Below are 17,006 nucleotides of genomic sequence, written 5' to 3' on the forward strand. Positions count from 1 at the left end.
CTGTCTAGTCAAAGCTATGGTTTTCCAGTAGTCATGTATGGATGTGAGAATTGAACTATAAAGAAAGCTGAGTGCTGAAGAATTGACGCTTTTGAACTGTGGTGTTGGAGAAGACTCTTGAGAGTCCCTTGGACTGCAAGGAGATCCAAGCAGTCCATCCTAAAGGAGATCAGTCCTGAATATTCACTGGAAAGACTGATGTTGAAGCTGAAACTCCAGTAATTTGGCCAAATGCGAAGAACTGACTCATGGGAAAAGACCCTGATGCTGGGAAAGATTGAAGGTAGGAGGAGAAGGGGATGACACAGCATGAGATGGTTGGATGGCATCACCGACTCGACGGACATGAGTTTGAGCAAGCTCCAGTGGGGTTGGTGACAGACAGGGAAGCCTGGCGTGCTATAGTCCATGTGGTCGCAGAGTCTGACATGACTGAGCGACTAAACTGAACTGAGATCAGCTAATAGCACATTATATCAGTTTTTATTTACTTGGCCATGTATCTTGTTTTCCTTTTAGATTGCTGGATATAAATTTTTGGTTGATTTTTATTTTTTTCCATTGAATACTTTGAATGTTTTATTCCTCTGTGTTCTGGCCTCCGTTTTTTCAGATGAGAAGTTTGCTGTTGATGTTACTATTGTTCTCTTTTAAGTAAATAGTCATTTTTCTCTTGCTGCTTTTAAGATTTTCTCCTTGTGTTTCAGCATTACTATGTACGATTTTTCTGTTAGCAGATTTCTTTGCTTTAATTCTTCTTCAAGTTCATGGGCTTGCCGAATGGGTAATACAATGCTTTTCAATATATTGGTAACTTCTGTCCATTAAGGTTTTGAATATTTGCCTCTCTTTTCTCTTTCTTGTCTACCTCTGATATTCTCATTCTTCATATGTTCATATACTTGTTTCCTCCATTTTTCTGAGACTTTGATCATTCTTCAGTATTTTTCATCTCTGATTTTTGGATTGTATAATCAGTATTTATTTTATATTTGCTAATTCTTACTTCTGATTTTTCACATCTACTGTTCACACCCTCTGTAGAATTTTTCAATTCAGTTATAATTTTCAACTTCAGAATTTCCATTTGGATTGTTTTTATAGTATTTTTCTCTCTTTTAAGAAATAATGTGAAATTTTAATTGTATTACTATTTTGAAATATAAATTTTACTGTTATTTTAATAAAATACTAATTTTATTCATTTTTTCCAGTTTTATTTAGAAGTATCTGGCATACATCACTGAGTAAGTTTAAGGCATACATCATGGTGATTTGATTAAATAGATTGTGAAATTACTATCATAATAGATTCAGCTAATATCCATCTTCTGATACAAATATGATATAGGAAAAAATTAAAAAGACAAAAAATTTCCTGTGATTAGAACCCTTAAAATTTATTCACTTCACTTTCCTATATATCAGTGTCTCTCTCTTAATTGATACTGTCTGTTAATGTGACCTTGTCATAACTGTATTTACTTCTCTGATTGAGGTTTCCTTTATTTCTTTGCACATATTTTTAATGGCTTCTTTGAAATCTTTTTCTGTTAAATCTGACATCTGGGCTGCTCTCACTAGCCCTTTCTGTTGCCTGCTTCTTTTTTCCATATATGTGTCATAGTTTCCAGTTGCTTTCTTTCTCTCTCGATGTTTGGTTGGAAAGCAGACATTTTTAGGTAGTACATTGTTGCATGTCTGGGTACTACTGCCTTGTTCACATATTGTGGTTTGTTTGTTTATTGACTACATGGCTTACTTTAGTGTCATTTTCAGTTTTCCTTTTTTAATTTTCTCTTCAGTATCTGTAAGAACTCACCATTGAAGTTCCAGCCTACAGTGTTCTCTATATAGAAATTAAAACTTATAAATACAGATTTTTAAACAAATGTCAGAGAATTCATATTTTATATTTCTTGGAATGCTTTTTAATTTTACTTTTCAAGGAATATATACATTTCATTCATATGATTTTAGTCTTTGGAAATTTGCTGAAGTTTGTTTTATGAACCCAGATGTGTTCTTTTTGCTAGTCATTCCATGTGTCCTTGAAAAGAATGTATATTGTCCTCTTTTTACATGTAATGTTCCATATTGAAATATTATACTGAAGTGTTCCATATTTAAGAAAGCTGCATCATATCTCACTCCTTTGAGAATGAAAGTGAAAGTGCAAGTTGCTCAGTCGTGTCTGACTCTTTGCGATCCCGTAGACTATACAGTCCATGGAATTCTCCAGGCCAGAATACTGGAGTGAATAGCCTTTCCCTTCTCCAGGGGCTCTTCCCAACCCAGGGATCAAACCCAGCTCTCCCACATTGCAGGCGGATTCTTTACTAGCTGAGCCACAAGGGAATCCCCCTTTGAAAAGAATTAGTGCAAAATGTTCTTGAATGTTTTTTTGTTAACATATGTAGCAGTTTTATTGAAGTATAATTTGCAATCTCTCATCTTAAATATACAGATTATTTTATGTACGTTCATAGAGTTGTGCAAACATCACCACAATCCAATTTTAGAACATTACCACCACCCTAGAAAGATCTGACATGCCTATTCACAGTCATTCCTTGTTCTCATCCCCATCCTACTCATACCATTTATATAATACTCTTTTAAAAAATGCTTCTTAAAGTAATAATGCAATAAATATTTATATTTATGCATAGATCAGCTTATTGTTTGACTAGTTGGTAGTGATCTGAACCCAACTGAGCGACTGAACTGAACAAGAGAATTACATTTACATGATTGATTATATGTTTGCAGTCATTTAAATTGGATCGTATTTTAAAAATATGATGCAGTTAATTGTGATATGAAATTGTTTTGCTGTTATAAGCCAAACTACAAAATAATGGTCTTTGTATAACAAACTGAAAAAATTAAGACCATTTTTTTCCCAAGATAGGCTAGGTTTTATTAGACATCTTACAGTATATTTCCCCTCCCAAAATTTTATAACTTTCATGAGGCTATATTAAACATTTCTGATTACTTTGAAAGCTCTGTGAACAAAATGGAAGTAAAGGTTTATTATCTGATAATGGAATGTTCATATATTTCAGCAATGTTAAAATGCAGACATGGAGAAGCTATTTATACATTTGCAGTATTTTATTTCAGTCATTATTTTTAGAAACCATATGGTCTGAGTTCATAAGCATCACAGTTATAATGATACCTATGATACATAGGTATGATACATAATTATACTCCCCCCAAAAAATAAGCAAAAAAGTGTAAGAAGTATCACCAAACTGCTTCACAAAAATTGGTTTTTAAAAGTAGTGATTATGAGCCAGAGTGGTATCTTTAGTGTTTTGCATAACTTTTTACTTAAATTTACTTAAATTCATTAAATATTCAGTGCATAACTTTTGAATAACTTTTTACTTAAATTTACTTAAATTCATTAAAAGTTCAGTGTAGGACAAAGGACATGAGTGATTTCATATCTATACTTAATGATTCTTACTTGGCACTTATGCTAATTTCATATTTTGTCATAATTTTAGGATTTGATTGGTTGGGTCATTTTCAGCTGTGTTGAAGTACTGTCTTCACTTCATTCATTGAAATATTCTATGCTAATCCATTTGCCCTTTTTTGTTGGCACAGTTGTGACTATATAATCTTTTATTTTCTCTACATTCTTGTTTATCAGGGACTGGTAATCATGATTGTAGGGCATGTGATGAGCTTCCCAGCTGGCGCTAGTAGTAAAGAACCTGCCTGCCAATGTAGGAGACATAAGAGACGTTGGTTCGATTCCTGGGTGGGAAGATCCCCAGGAGGAGGAAATGGCAACCCACTCCAGTATTCTTGCCTGGAGAATGCCATGGATGAAGGAGCCTGGCAGACTACATACAGTCCACAGGGTCGCGAAGAGTCGGACGTGACTAAGGCGACTAGCGTGCATGCATGCAGGGCATGTAGTTGAGTAAAATTAAATCATATATTAAATAATTGTTTTATTCAATGAACCATTCTAAGCTTTGGGGATTAAAAATGAGTAAGCTTCTACTTTATTTATGAGAATAATTGCACATGTAAACATTTGTAATTAAAAGTTGTATGTATATACCACAAAGAAAGTATAATGCAGATACTATTAACATTTTGTAGAATGATGATTAATTCCAGCTACAGAAGATTTAGGAACTCTTCATAGAGAAATATATTTTTTAGGGTTCTTGAAAAAAGTAAATTTAAGAGGCAGAGCAGGACAGTGGGCATGAATGAAGAGACAGAAGCAAGGGATATGTTTATGGATTGTTCCATAATCAGGTGTGACTGCAAAGCAGAATAGAGAGTAGATAGAGTGATTTGTGGTAGAATGTGAGAGTGATTACCGTAAGCTGAAACCAAGTTGATGAGGCTTTGAATATCAACATAATTTCCTTTCATGTGGAATTATCAAAAAATTGCTAGCAGGAAATGGTTTAATCCTATTTATTTGCCTTGAGAAGTTTGGAGATATTAGAGTTTGGATGCTAAATTTTAATGAATTCAGATGGACTATTTATTCATTTTGAAGAGAAAATCATTGTGCATTATACAAGTAGAAATATTCTCTTAATTATACATCAGGAAAAATGATTCCTTGAATATTGGAATGTCATTACTATGTTAATATCAGCAACATTTGTCACATAATGAGTCTGGGGAAAGGAATAGGTTTTGTCATATGTATGTTATCCTAACATAAATTCAATGAAAAATGACTATATTTTTGATGCCTGTGAAGGTTTCAGAGATTAGTGTTAGAAAATAACATGCCTCTGCTCATATAATAATTAGATAAACAGTTTTCTTGCATTCAGCAGTGTTGTGACACATTTTCTCATATTCGTGTTAAGTAATTCCAGTTTGATTGATTAAGGTTCTACTCAGTGAAATTTTGCTTAATTAGCAGCTATGTCAGTTACCTGAATTCCACTGTCATCCATACATTATGCCATTACCATAAAGTTTATGGTGAATGTTTTATGAGTAATGTTTAAGAAAAATTAACATAGAAGATGTATAATATTAAGTAGAAAAGGATATAGTGATAATAACAGCTACCATTTGGCTTTAAAAGTACCAGGTATTGTTTATAGTGCTTTATTTATAATATTTTGTGTGTTGGGTGTGTAGCAGATGAAAGGCAAATAACTTGTGGGTAGTCATACAACTATAGGTGATAGAGTTGGGATTCAGATGCAAGCCTAACTGGTTTTGAAGCTACAGCTTTTAACTCCATTGTACTGTACAGACAATATGATGTTCTTTTTTAATTTTTAAAGCTTTTTGTCCAGTTTCATTGAAATGTAATTGATACATAACTTCTCTTAGTTTGGGTTTCCTTGGTGGCACAGTGGTAGAGAATCCACCTGCCAAGCAGAAGGTGTAGGTTCAATCCCTGAGTTGGAAAGATCCCTTGGAGAAGGAAATAGCAACCCACTGTAGTATTCTTGCCTGGATAATCCCATGGATGGACAACAGAGCCTGGTGGGCTACAGTCCATGGGGTTGCAAAGAGTGAGACATGACTTAGTGACTAGACAATAACAACAAATTTCTTAGTTTAACGTGTAGAGCATAATGATTTGATATATGTATATTATTGCAAGATTTATCACAGTAAGGATAATTAACAAATCTATCACCTTTCATAGTTATAATTTTTGTGTGTATTGAGAACTTTTAAAATCTACTCTCAGGAACTTTCAAATATACTGTTATTAACTATAATCAACATTCTATATATTGTATACCCAGAACTTATTTATTTTGTAACTAAAAGTTTGTACTCTTTAACTTCCTTCATCCACTTTCCCCATCCCTTACACTTATCTCTGGCAATCACTAGTTGGTTCTCTGTACGTAGGCCTCAATTTTTGATTCTCCGTGTGAGTAATGTTTGTCTTTCTCTGATTTATTTCACTTGACTTAATACTCTAAGGGGCTTTCCTGGTGTCTCAGATGGTAAAGAATCTGCCTGCAGTGCAGGAGACCTTGATTTGATCTCTGGGTCAGGAAGATCCCCTGGAGAAGGGAATGGCAACCCACTCCAGAATTCTTGCCTCGAGATTTCCATGAACAGAGGAACCTGCTGGGCTACAGTCCATAGGGTCACAAGGAGTCGCAAAGAGTTGGATATGACTGAGCATGGATATACTTTCACTTTCAATCCCCTAAAGATCCATCCATGTTGTATATAGCAAGATTTCCTTCTTTTTTTATAGTTGAATAATTCATTTCATTTCAGTTGCTCAGTCGTGTCTCACTCTGCGACCCCATGAAATAATTAATACCATCTTATCTTTGTTCATTCATCTTTCAATGAATACTTAGTTTGCTTCCATGTATTGGTTAAAGTAAACAATATTGCAGTGAATGTGGGGCTGTGTATATCTTTTCTAGTTAGTGTTCTTGTTTTCTTTGGATAAATATCCAGAAGTGGAGTTGCTAGCCCACATGGAAGTTTTGGCTTTAATTTTTGGAGAAAACTCCATACCAGTTTCTGAAGTGGCTGCAGTAACTCACTCAACTTTTAGTGGAGCTTTCTAAGAAAACAAAGATCGCTATTGCAGTCTTTACCAAGATGGGCTATTTTACAGATAAAATAAGTACAATGTCAGAAGTTTAACAGTATGTAATAATAGATTATAGTTAATTGAATATTTGTAAGCTGTTCTTGAAGCTTGAATTTCCACTGGAAATTCTAGGTGGAATAGCATGGTAAACTTAAAACTGTCTTAACTTTGGCATCAATAAAGTGTGGGTTTTCCAACATGAATTCCATTTGCATGCTGAGACTTTGGTTTATCTTGCTCTTTGAAAAGAATTTCAGGTTCAAATTCTACAAAATTTTCGATACAGCAGTGTGTGTGCTCTAAAAACAATTATTGCCTACTCTTTCCTCCAGAGTTTTACTATCTGTGTTACTTACCTCCTCTCTCCTCCAAAGGGTCACACGCTCATGTCATTCTGCATTAAGAACAGTGAATATGACAGCTCATCAGAATTAGGAAGTTGTGTAACTTATATCTTCACACTTTGACATGTTAAGAGACAATTTGAGGATTGTATAACATTTAACATTTTTACATGCTGCCTTTTTAGAGAATTTTTGAAGTACATTTATTTATACTTATAATTTCTATTTTCTAGATATTTCAAGACTAATAATTATTTTTGTTCCATAAGCATAGAATTTTATTTAGGAAAATAAATTTTTAAAATATGAATTTATGTTGAAAGCTCATAAAAAGAGTTAACAAATTTGCCTTGTTTTTGCTGGTGTTGGATGTATTTTAAGATACATTTTTAAATTAAAATGCTTGATTATGAGTGAACACTAGGTAGCATGTTGTTTATAGTCATTATTAGTTAATGCATTCTACTATTTTGGCAAACATCTATGAATAAACATTATTTATATTAATTCACATTGGAAGAATGAATATCTGTTGGAGCTAAAGAAAAAAATGAGTCTATTAGCAATACCGTATATGAAGGATCCTAATGAAACCTCAGTCCATAGTTCATCAGGCACTCTATTTATCAGATCTAGTCCCTTAAATCTATTTCTCACTTCCACTGTATAATCATAAGGGATTTGATTTAGGTCATACCAGAATGGTCTAGTGGTTTTCCCTACTTTATTCAATTTAAGTCTGAATTTGGCAGTAAGGAGTTCATGATCTGAGGCACAGTCAGCTCCTGGTCTTGTTTTTGCTGACTGCATAGAGCTTCTCCATCTTTGGTTGCAAAGAATATAATCCGTCTGATTTCTGTGTTGACCATCTGGTGATGTCCATGTGTAGAGTCTTCTCTTGTGTTGTTGGAAGAGGGTGTTAGCTATGACCAGTGTGTTCTCTTGGCAAAATTCTATTAGCCTTTGCCCTGCTTCATTCTGTATTCCAAGGCCAAATTTGCCTGTTACTCCAGGTGTTTCTTGACTTCCTACTTTTGCATTCCAGTCCCGTATAGTGAAGAGGACCTCTTTTTTGGGTGTTAGTTCTAAAAGGTCTTGTAGGTCTTCATAAAACCATTCAACTTCAGCTTCATCAGCGTTACCGGTTGGGGCATAGACTTGGATTATTGTGATATTGAATGGTTTGCCTTGGAAACGAACAGAGATCATTCTGTCATTTTTGAGACTGCATCCAAGTACTGCATTTCAGACTCTTTTGTTCACCATGATGGCTACTCCATTTCTTCCAAGGGATTCCTGCCCACAGTAGTAGATATAATGCCAAAGAATGCTCAAACTAACACAAAGTTGCACTCATCTCACACGGTAGTAAAGTAATGCTCAAAATTCTCCAAGCCAGGCTTCAGCAATACGTGAACCGTGAACTTCCAGATGTTCAAGCTGGTTTTAGAAAAGGCAGAGGAACCAGAGATCAAATTGCTGACATCTGCTGGATCATGGAAAAAGCAAGAGAGTGCCAGAAAAACATCTATTTCTGCTTTATTGAGTATGCCAATGCCTTTGACTGTGTGGATCACAATACACTGTGGAAAATTCTGAAAGAGATGGGAATACCAGACCACCTGACCTGCCTCTTGAGAAACCTATATGCAGGTCAGGAAGCAACAGTTAGAACTGGACATGGAACAACAGACTGGTTCCAAATAGGAAAATGAGTATGTCAAAGCTGTATTGTCACCCTGCTTATTGAACTTCTATGCAGAGTACATCATGAGAAACGCTGGGCTGGAAGAAGCACAAGCTGGAATCAAGATTGCCGGGAGAAATATCAATAACCTCAGATATGCAGATGACACCACCCTTATGGCAGAAAGTGAAGAGGAACTAAAAAGCCTCTTGATGAAAGTGAAAAAGGAGAGTGAAAAAGCTGGCTTAAAGCTGAACATTCAGAAAACTAAGATCATGGCATCTGGTCCCATCACTTCATGGGAAATAGATGGGGCAACAGTGGAAACAGTGTCAGACTTTATCTTTTTGGCCTCCAAAATCACTGCAGATGGTGACTGCAGCCATGAAATTAAAAGACGCTTACTCCTTGGAAGGAAAGTTATGACCAACCTAGATAGCATATTAAAAAGCAGAGACATTACTTTGCCAACAGAGGTCTGTTTAGTAAAGGCTATGGTTTTTCAGTGGTCATGTATGGATGCGAGAGTTGGATTGTGAGGAAAGCTGAGCGCCGAAGAATTGATGCCTTTGAACTGTGGTGTTGGAGAAGACTCTTGAGAGTCCCTTGGACTGCAAGGAGATCCAACCAGTCCATTCTGAAGGAGATCAGCCCTGGGATTTCTTTGGAAGGAATGATGCTGAAGCTGAAACTTCAGTACTATGGCCACCTCATGCGAAGAGTTGACTCATTGGAAAAGACCCTGATGCTGGGAGGGATTGGGGGCAGGAGGAAAAGGGGACAACAGAGGATGAGATGGCTGGATGACATCACCAACTCGATGGACGTGAGTCTGAGTGAACTCCGGGAGTTGGTGATGGACAGGGAGGCCTGGCATGCTGCAATTCATGGGGTCACAAAGAGTCGGACACAACTGAGCGACTAAACTGAACTGAACTGAATGAAACTAGCAGAAAATCATCTAATGGGCCTATTTGTATTTGATTTACTGGCTAAAGAAGAGTTTTTATATAGATTTGTCAGAATTGCCCATATTTTATATTTAAAAAGCGCTAATAATAATAATGGGGATGACCCAGAGAGATGTTGTGGGGAGGGAGGTGGGAGGGGGGTTCATGTTTGGGAACGCATGTAAGAATTAAAGATTTTAAAATTAAAAAAAATAAAATAAAATAAAATAAAATAAAATAAAATAAAATAAGCGCTAATAAGCAAAGTCTATGATTAGGAAGCAAAATCTCCTCTAGGAAGCTGTGCTTAAAAGAAAACAAAGCAAATATGAAAAACTAGAACATCAGAATAATCCCCTCATTGGGTACATACTTTGTAGGTAAAATGTTGTATAAGATATTTGGGTATAGGGTTAGGATAGACCTACCTTATATTGACTAATGCTTCATAATGAACAATAATTCTGGTGACGCTTTTAGATATTTCCCACTGGTTCTGGCTACAACAGAACAATTGAAAAATTAGCGGTTACCGATGATATTCAAGATAGCCGAAATATGCACGCCCAGTACATAAGTTTTTGTGCAGAAGAATCTTAATTCTACTCATGATCTCATCTTTTGTTTGCTGTATAAATCTCTATGAAACTTTTTTTTCCCTTTTTTTAACTTAGAAAAATTAACATACAACTGAAATATGTTAGTTTCAGGTGTACAACATGATTGTATATTTTGAGTATATTGCAACATGATCACCACAATAAGTTCTAGTTAACATCCATCATCATAGTTACAAATTTTGTGTGTGTGTAATGAAAACTTTTAAAATCTTTTCTTTTAGCAACTTTAAAATATACCATATACTGTCACCCTGCTGTATATTACATTCCTATTTTATAACTGGAAGTTTATTCCTTTTCACCGTTTTCAGCAATTTAGCCACCCCCCAAATTCATGAAACTCAAAGTTAAAAAAAAAACACTAAGATCATGGTGTCCAGTCCCATCACTTCATGGCAAGTAGAAGGGGAAACAATGAAAGCAGTGACAGATTTTATTTTGTTGGGCTCCAAAATCACTGTAGACCATGACTTGCAGCCAGGACATTAAAAGATGATTGCTCCTTGAAAGGAAAGGTATGACAAACCTAGAAAGCATATTAAAAGCAAACATCACTCTGTTGACAAAGATCTATATAGTCAGGGCTCCAGTTTTTCCATTAATCATGTAAGGATGTGAGAGTTGGACCATGAAAAGGGCTGTGCTTAATTGCTTCAGTCATGTCTGACTCTTGGCAACACTGTGAACTGTAGCCCTCCAGGCTCCTCTGTCATGGGATTTTCCACGCAAGAATATGGGAGTGGGTTGCCATTTCCTCCTCTAGGGTGTCTTCCCAACTCAGGGATCGAACCTGTGTGTCTTACATCTCCTGCATTGGCAGGCAGATTCTCTACCACTAGCGCCACCTGGGAAGCCCTAAAAAAGGCTGAGCACTGAAGAATTGCTTTCGAATTGTGGTGTTGGAGAAGACTCTTACTTGAGAAGTCCCTTGGACAGCAAGATCAAACCAGTCAATCCTAAAGGAAAATCAACTCTGAATATTCATTGCTGAAGCTGAAACTCCTCAATACTTTGGCTGCTTGAAGGGAAGAGCTGACTCATTGGAAAATACCCTGATACTGGGAAGGATTGAAGGCAAAAGGAAACAGGGATGGCAGAGGATGGGATGGTTAGATAGTATCACCGACCCAATGGAAATGAATTTGAGCAAATTCCGGGAGATAGTATAGGACAGAGGAGCCTGGTGTACTGCAGCCCAAGGGGTCACAAAGCGTCAGACATGACTTAGTGACTGAACACCAACACCACCTCCTTTATCTCTGGCAAACCGTCTATCTGTTCTCTGTATCTGTGAGCTTTCTGTTTGTTTTTTTTTTTTTCTTTTTCTTTTAGGTACCACACACAAGTGAGATCATATAATATTTAACTTTTTCCTATCTGACTTATTTTACTTTTTATAATGCTCTTAAGGCCGATGCACATTGTTGTAAATGGCAAGATACCATACTTTGTTTATGACTAACATTCCAATGTACACATATCCCACTTTTTCTTTGTTCATTTATTTATCTTTGGATGGGAACATCCTTGTTATTCTCTGCCTTTCTATACACCCTCACCAACATTTATTATCTCTTGTTTTTCTGATAATACTCTTCATTGTGGTTTTGATTTGTGTTTCTCTGATAGTGACTTTGAGTACCTTTTCATGTACCTTTGGGCTATCTATTTTACATCTTACTCAGAAAAAATATATGTGTTCACATCTTCTGCCTGTGTTTTAAATGAATTGTTTCTTTGCTGTTGAGTTGTGTGAGTTACTTTTATATTTTATATATTAACCCCTTATCAGACATATGATTTGTAGATATTCTCTCCTAGTTTACTTCCCTGGTAGCTTAGACGGTAAAGCGTCTGCCTACAATGCAGGAGACCTGGGTTCAATCCCTGGGTTGGGAAGATCTCCTGGAGAAGGAAATGGCAACCCACTCCAGTACTCTTGCCTAGAAAACCCCATGGATGGAGAAGCCTGTTAGGCTACAGTCCATGGGGTTGCAAAGAGTCGTACATGACTGAGAGACTTTACTTTCACTTTCACTTTCTCCTAGTTTGGTAGGTTTCCTTTTCATTTTTTTTTGGTCGTTTCCTGCTATGCAGAAGCTTTGTAGTTTCATGTAGTCCCACTTGTTAATATTTGCTTTTGTTGTTAATATTTGCTTTTGTTGTCAAATTTTTTAAGAAATCATAAGGTAGCCTCTACTAAGAGCATATGTTGGTCTTTTTCCAGTTGCTATTTCCATCCTTTACATATTGCTTTTCTTGGTATATTATTACCATCATAAGGAGACATCACTTCTCTACGTGATTGTCCTACAGTTTGCCTTTCTCTTATCCAGCTCCTTTAGTCTTTACTTATTTGGTCAGCTTCCCCATTGTCTCAGTGTTCTGTGTACTCTTCTCCCAGATTCCGTCAATTAAATAATTTTACTTCTATAAGTTGCTGCTGCTGCTAAGTCACTTCCATTGTGTCCGACTCTGTGCGACCCCATAGACGGCAGCCTACCAGGCTCCTCCGTCCCTGGGATTCTCCAGCCAAGAACACTGGAGCGGGTTGCCATTTCCTTCTCCAGTGCATGAAAGTGAAGTCGCTCAGTCGTGTCCGACTCTCCGCGACCCCGTGGACTGCAGCCTACCAGGCTCCTCTGTCCATGGGATTTTCCAGGCAAGAGTACTGGAGTGGGGTGCCATCGCCTTCTCCTTTCTACAAGTTAGCTCTTTTGTTTTACTCTAAAATAATTAATAGTGCTTTTGATCTTTGGTTCACAAAATAGGTCAAAATTCTAACATATTTGTTAAATCTTACTCTAAAAAGGTGTTAAAAACACAAATGTTGAGATTGATATATACACTTTGCTATATATAAAATAGATAACTAATAAGGACCTACTGTATAGCACAGGAAACTCTTCTCAATGCTCCATAATGACCTATATAGGAAGAATATATTTAAAAAAGTGGACGTGTAGCAGAAACTAATACAACATTTTAAAACAACTATACTCCAATAATTTTTTTAAATAGCATCTTAAAAATGTTCAGATGTTAAACATTTTGACCATTTATGATTTTATTAACATTCATATTAAAGTATTTATTTTATAACACTAGGCAATCAATGAAGGAGGCAATTACATGTATTTTATATTGCCAGTAGTAGCTCAAATATGTATTAAAATATTTTTTAAAGAATTTTTTGTTTCAATTTCCTGTTATAATTATCACCTATTCTTTAGTACATTAGGAATTGAAGTAGAGTCTTTGATTCAGATATATTTTAATTTACCTGTTACCTCTATCTTGTATGAATCTGTGAGTTATAAAAGCGATTAAAAAGAACCGAATTTCTTATGTATGAAGCTTAACTCTAGTGAATTCCTTTGACTTATCAGTCAGTAGCTTCTAACAGCACCACCACTATATTTTAAATGAATGTTTGGCTTACAGAGTTGCTAAATAGTTATATATAATCAATTTATGACAATATATGATATCTCATGGTACTTATTTCTTTATTTTACTCTCATCTATCCATCCATCCATCCATTCATTAAGTGTTTTTCTTAGTGTCCTGAAATCATTTCATCTCGTAGGATATGGACTGGATAAAAGTCTAGAGTGCATTATAAGATAATTAAAACAAATATTGTGTAATCAAAAAGTGAGTCTTGCAGAAGATAGGATATTCTCTTTATTAAAACAGGAATCAACTTATTTTTCCTATGGAAAGAATCAGATATTAATTATTCTAGGCCCTGTAGACTGTAAAGGCTCTTTTATAACTAGTTAGCTCTGCTGTTTTAACCCATAGACAACATGTAGATGAATGAATATGTTTGAGCAGAAATAAAACTATTTATGGACATTGAACAAAAAAAAAAATAAATAAAAGCGATTAAATTAGGAAACATTGAGATGAGAGATAATGTTCTACATCCCATTTAATTGAGAAGATAGCGAAAGATCTGATCCAAAATAGTGACATTTTCACCTTATGTCTAATATTCAAATATATAGACATGCATACATTTAAAAACTAAGGGTACCATCTATAGCGACATACACATAGTTTTCATTTTTCATGCTGCTCCTGTCTTCTGGCATGCTAATAATGAATGATTTGCATCCAGGTTCAAGTTAGTAAGACTCTTTCAGTAGTAGTTCAGAAAACTGTAGATAATTGGCTAAATTTGTCCTGACATGTTTGATCTGCATGCAGTTCAGTTCAGTCGCTCAGTTGTGTCTAACTCTTTGTGATCCCATGGATTGAAGCACTCCAGGCCTTCCTGTCCATCACCAACTCTAGGAGCTTACTCAGACTCATGACCATTGAGTCGGTGATGCCATCCAACCATCTCATCCTCTGTCGTCCCCTTCTCCTCCTACCTTCAATCTTTCCCAGCATCAGGGTTTTTTCCAATGAGTCAGTTCTTTGCATCATGTGGCCAAAGTATTGGAGTTTCAGTTTCAACATCAGTCCTTCCAATGAACATTCAGGACTGATTTCCTTTAGAATTGACTGGTTTGGTATCCTCACAGTCCAAGGGAGGAGAGAGTCTTCTCCAGCACCACATTTCAAAAGCATTGATTCTTTGGTGCTCAGACTTCTTTATGGTCCAACTCTCACATGGAAACATAACTACTGGAAAAACCATAGCTTTGACTAGACGGACCTCTGTTGGCAAAGTAATGTCTCTGCTTTTTAATATACTGTCCAGGTTTGCCATAGCTTTTGTTCCAAGGAGCAAGTGTCTTAATTTCATGGCTGCAGTCACCATCTGCAGTGATTTTGGAGCCCATGAAAAGGAAATCTGTCACTGTTTCCATTGTTTCCACATCTATTTGCCATGAAGTGATGGGATACTAATATGTGATTTTTGCAAAGGTTAAATGTATTTATCATTGTCAGTTTCATACACCTGCAGAGAAATTTTAACTGTTTCTAACCGTACTTTTCTTATTGTAGTCCTTTATTTCTTGTCCTTCATTTAAAGTGATAATATGAACTTTTCTTCTGGGTTTTGACATGGCTATTGTGATTTTTTGTGGAGTAGCATTGATATCACTATCTTGATATACTTTTTATAATAAAGACATATTTTTATGAATAAACATTTTTTAGTCTCAACCGATAGCCTTGTTTCTATATTAATAGTTCATGTGCTGGGCACTGTTTACTTCTATACATGCTTTTGAAAGTGTTAACAAGAAAAATTTAAGTTTATGTTATGAATTATTGAAGTAAGAGCCTATTTACATTTAATACCATCTGACCTTTGTAGGCTGCAGTCCATGGGGTTGCTAAGAGTCGGACATGACTGAGCGACTTCACTTTCACTTTTCACTTTCATGCATTGGAGAAGGAAATGGCAACCCACTCCAGTGTTCTTGCCTGGAGAATCCCAGGGACGGGGGAGCCTGGTGGGCTGCCATCTATGGGGTCACACAGAGTCGGACACGACTGAAGCGACTTAGCAGCAGCAGCAGCAGACCTTATAATATCTTAATAAAATTATTTTATATATGATCAAAATTTTAGTAAAAATGATAACATGAAGATTTGAGTGTGTTTATTAGCATAATAAACTGTAACTCATAGAACTGAGGTGAGAATAACAAAATAATGCCACTGACAAGTACCCAACACATGGAAATGTCACAACAAATTGTTTATCTTAGTTTATCTTAAGTTTTTCTCTGCTTTAAAACTTGAGATTTTTAGTATGTTTCATTTAAAGAGTGTTTAACTTAAGTTTTATTTTTTCAGAGCACCTTCAAGTTTAAGTCTGAAAGTGATATTCATTTAGCAGAACATCATAAACAGGTTCTGTATGATGGGAAGCTTGCAAGTAGTATTGCATTTACATATAATGCTAAAGCCACTGATGCTCAACTATGCCTGGAATCATCACCAAAGGAAAACGCATCGATCTTTGTGCATTCCCCACATGCTTTAATGCTCCAGGTAGGTGAATAGTAGCTTAGTCTTAATGTTCTCATCAACACTGTGTCTTTATTTTACATTTTATACATTGCTTACCTGTAAATCTCCAGTTGCTCTTTGTTTTTCTTTTTTGGTCTTCTAGTACTTTGAACAGTGTTTTTGCCTTCTGTATTTTATTTGGCAATATAGTTTACCTTGGATTTGTTTCCTTAGTAGGAAATCTGTCTTTTCTGTTGCATTTTCTGTTTCTTACCCTTTGAAATAAAATCAGTGAATTAGTAAATAGATAATTGTAAATATAAAAATACTTTCCTGTAAGTATTTTTTCCCCTAACATAAAAATTATTTGAGTGCTTTTGTATCTATTAATAGCATCTCTTTTTTAAAATATATTTTGATTTAGATACTCATATTTTCAGTGTAAAAATCTCTCAACTTAAGCTTTAAATTTAAGTGATTATCAAAATATTTCAAATTTTTATTTTAAATTTGTATAAAATTATATAATTTTGATTTAAAAATTTAAAAATAGATTTTTAAATATCTATTTTATTTAATTTTCTTACAAAGTTATCTGAAACAAGGAAATAGTGATAACATGCTTTAGAAAATTTAATACACATTTTTGTTTTTGAACCTAGGATGTAAAAGCTATAGTTACACATTCAATTCATAGTGCAATTCATTCAATTGGAGGGATTCAAGTGCTTTTCCCACTTTTTGCACAACTAGACAACCGGCAGCTCAATGACAGTCAAGTGGAAACCACTGTCTGGTAAGTTTTCTTTCAGTATGTAACTTATGGTATTTTTTAATGTTTAGATTATGCATGGTACCCTTGGTGCTATGTAAATATATTATAATACTGGTTTTTATCC

At 35.4% G+C, this 17,006-nt stretch overlaps 1 protein-coding gene across 7 annotated transcripts in view; it reads left to right on the plus strand.

The window, feature by feature from the left end:
- The window catches only part of NBEA (neurobeachin), a 667,995-nt gene that overhangs the window by 125,656 nt on the left and 525,333 nt on the right, over window positions 1-17,006 (plus strand). For all 7 annotated transcript variants that reach the window (XM_018056646.1, XM_018056648.1, XM_018056650.1 and 4 more), the window contains exons 9-10: window positions 15,952-16,149; window positions 16,770-16,903. In XM_018056646.1, coding sequence (XP_017912135.1) covers window positions 15,952-16,149; window positions 16,770-16,903 — 332 coding nt within the window. The remainder of the gene's footprint in view (window positions 1-15,951; window positions 16,150-16,769; window positions 16,904-17,006) is intronic.

This window comes from Capra hircus, chromosome 12 (assembly GCF_001704415.2).
Source record: "Capra hircus breed San Clemente chromosome 12, ASM170441v1, whole genome shotgun sequence".
In the NCBI taxonomy this organism is placed as follows: domain Eukaryota; kingdom Metazoa; phylum Chordata; class Mammalia; order Artiodactyla; family Bovidae; genus Capra; species Capra hircus.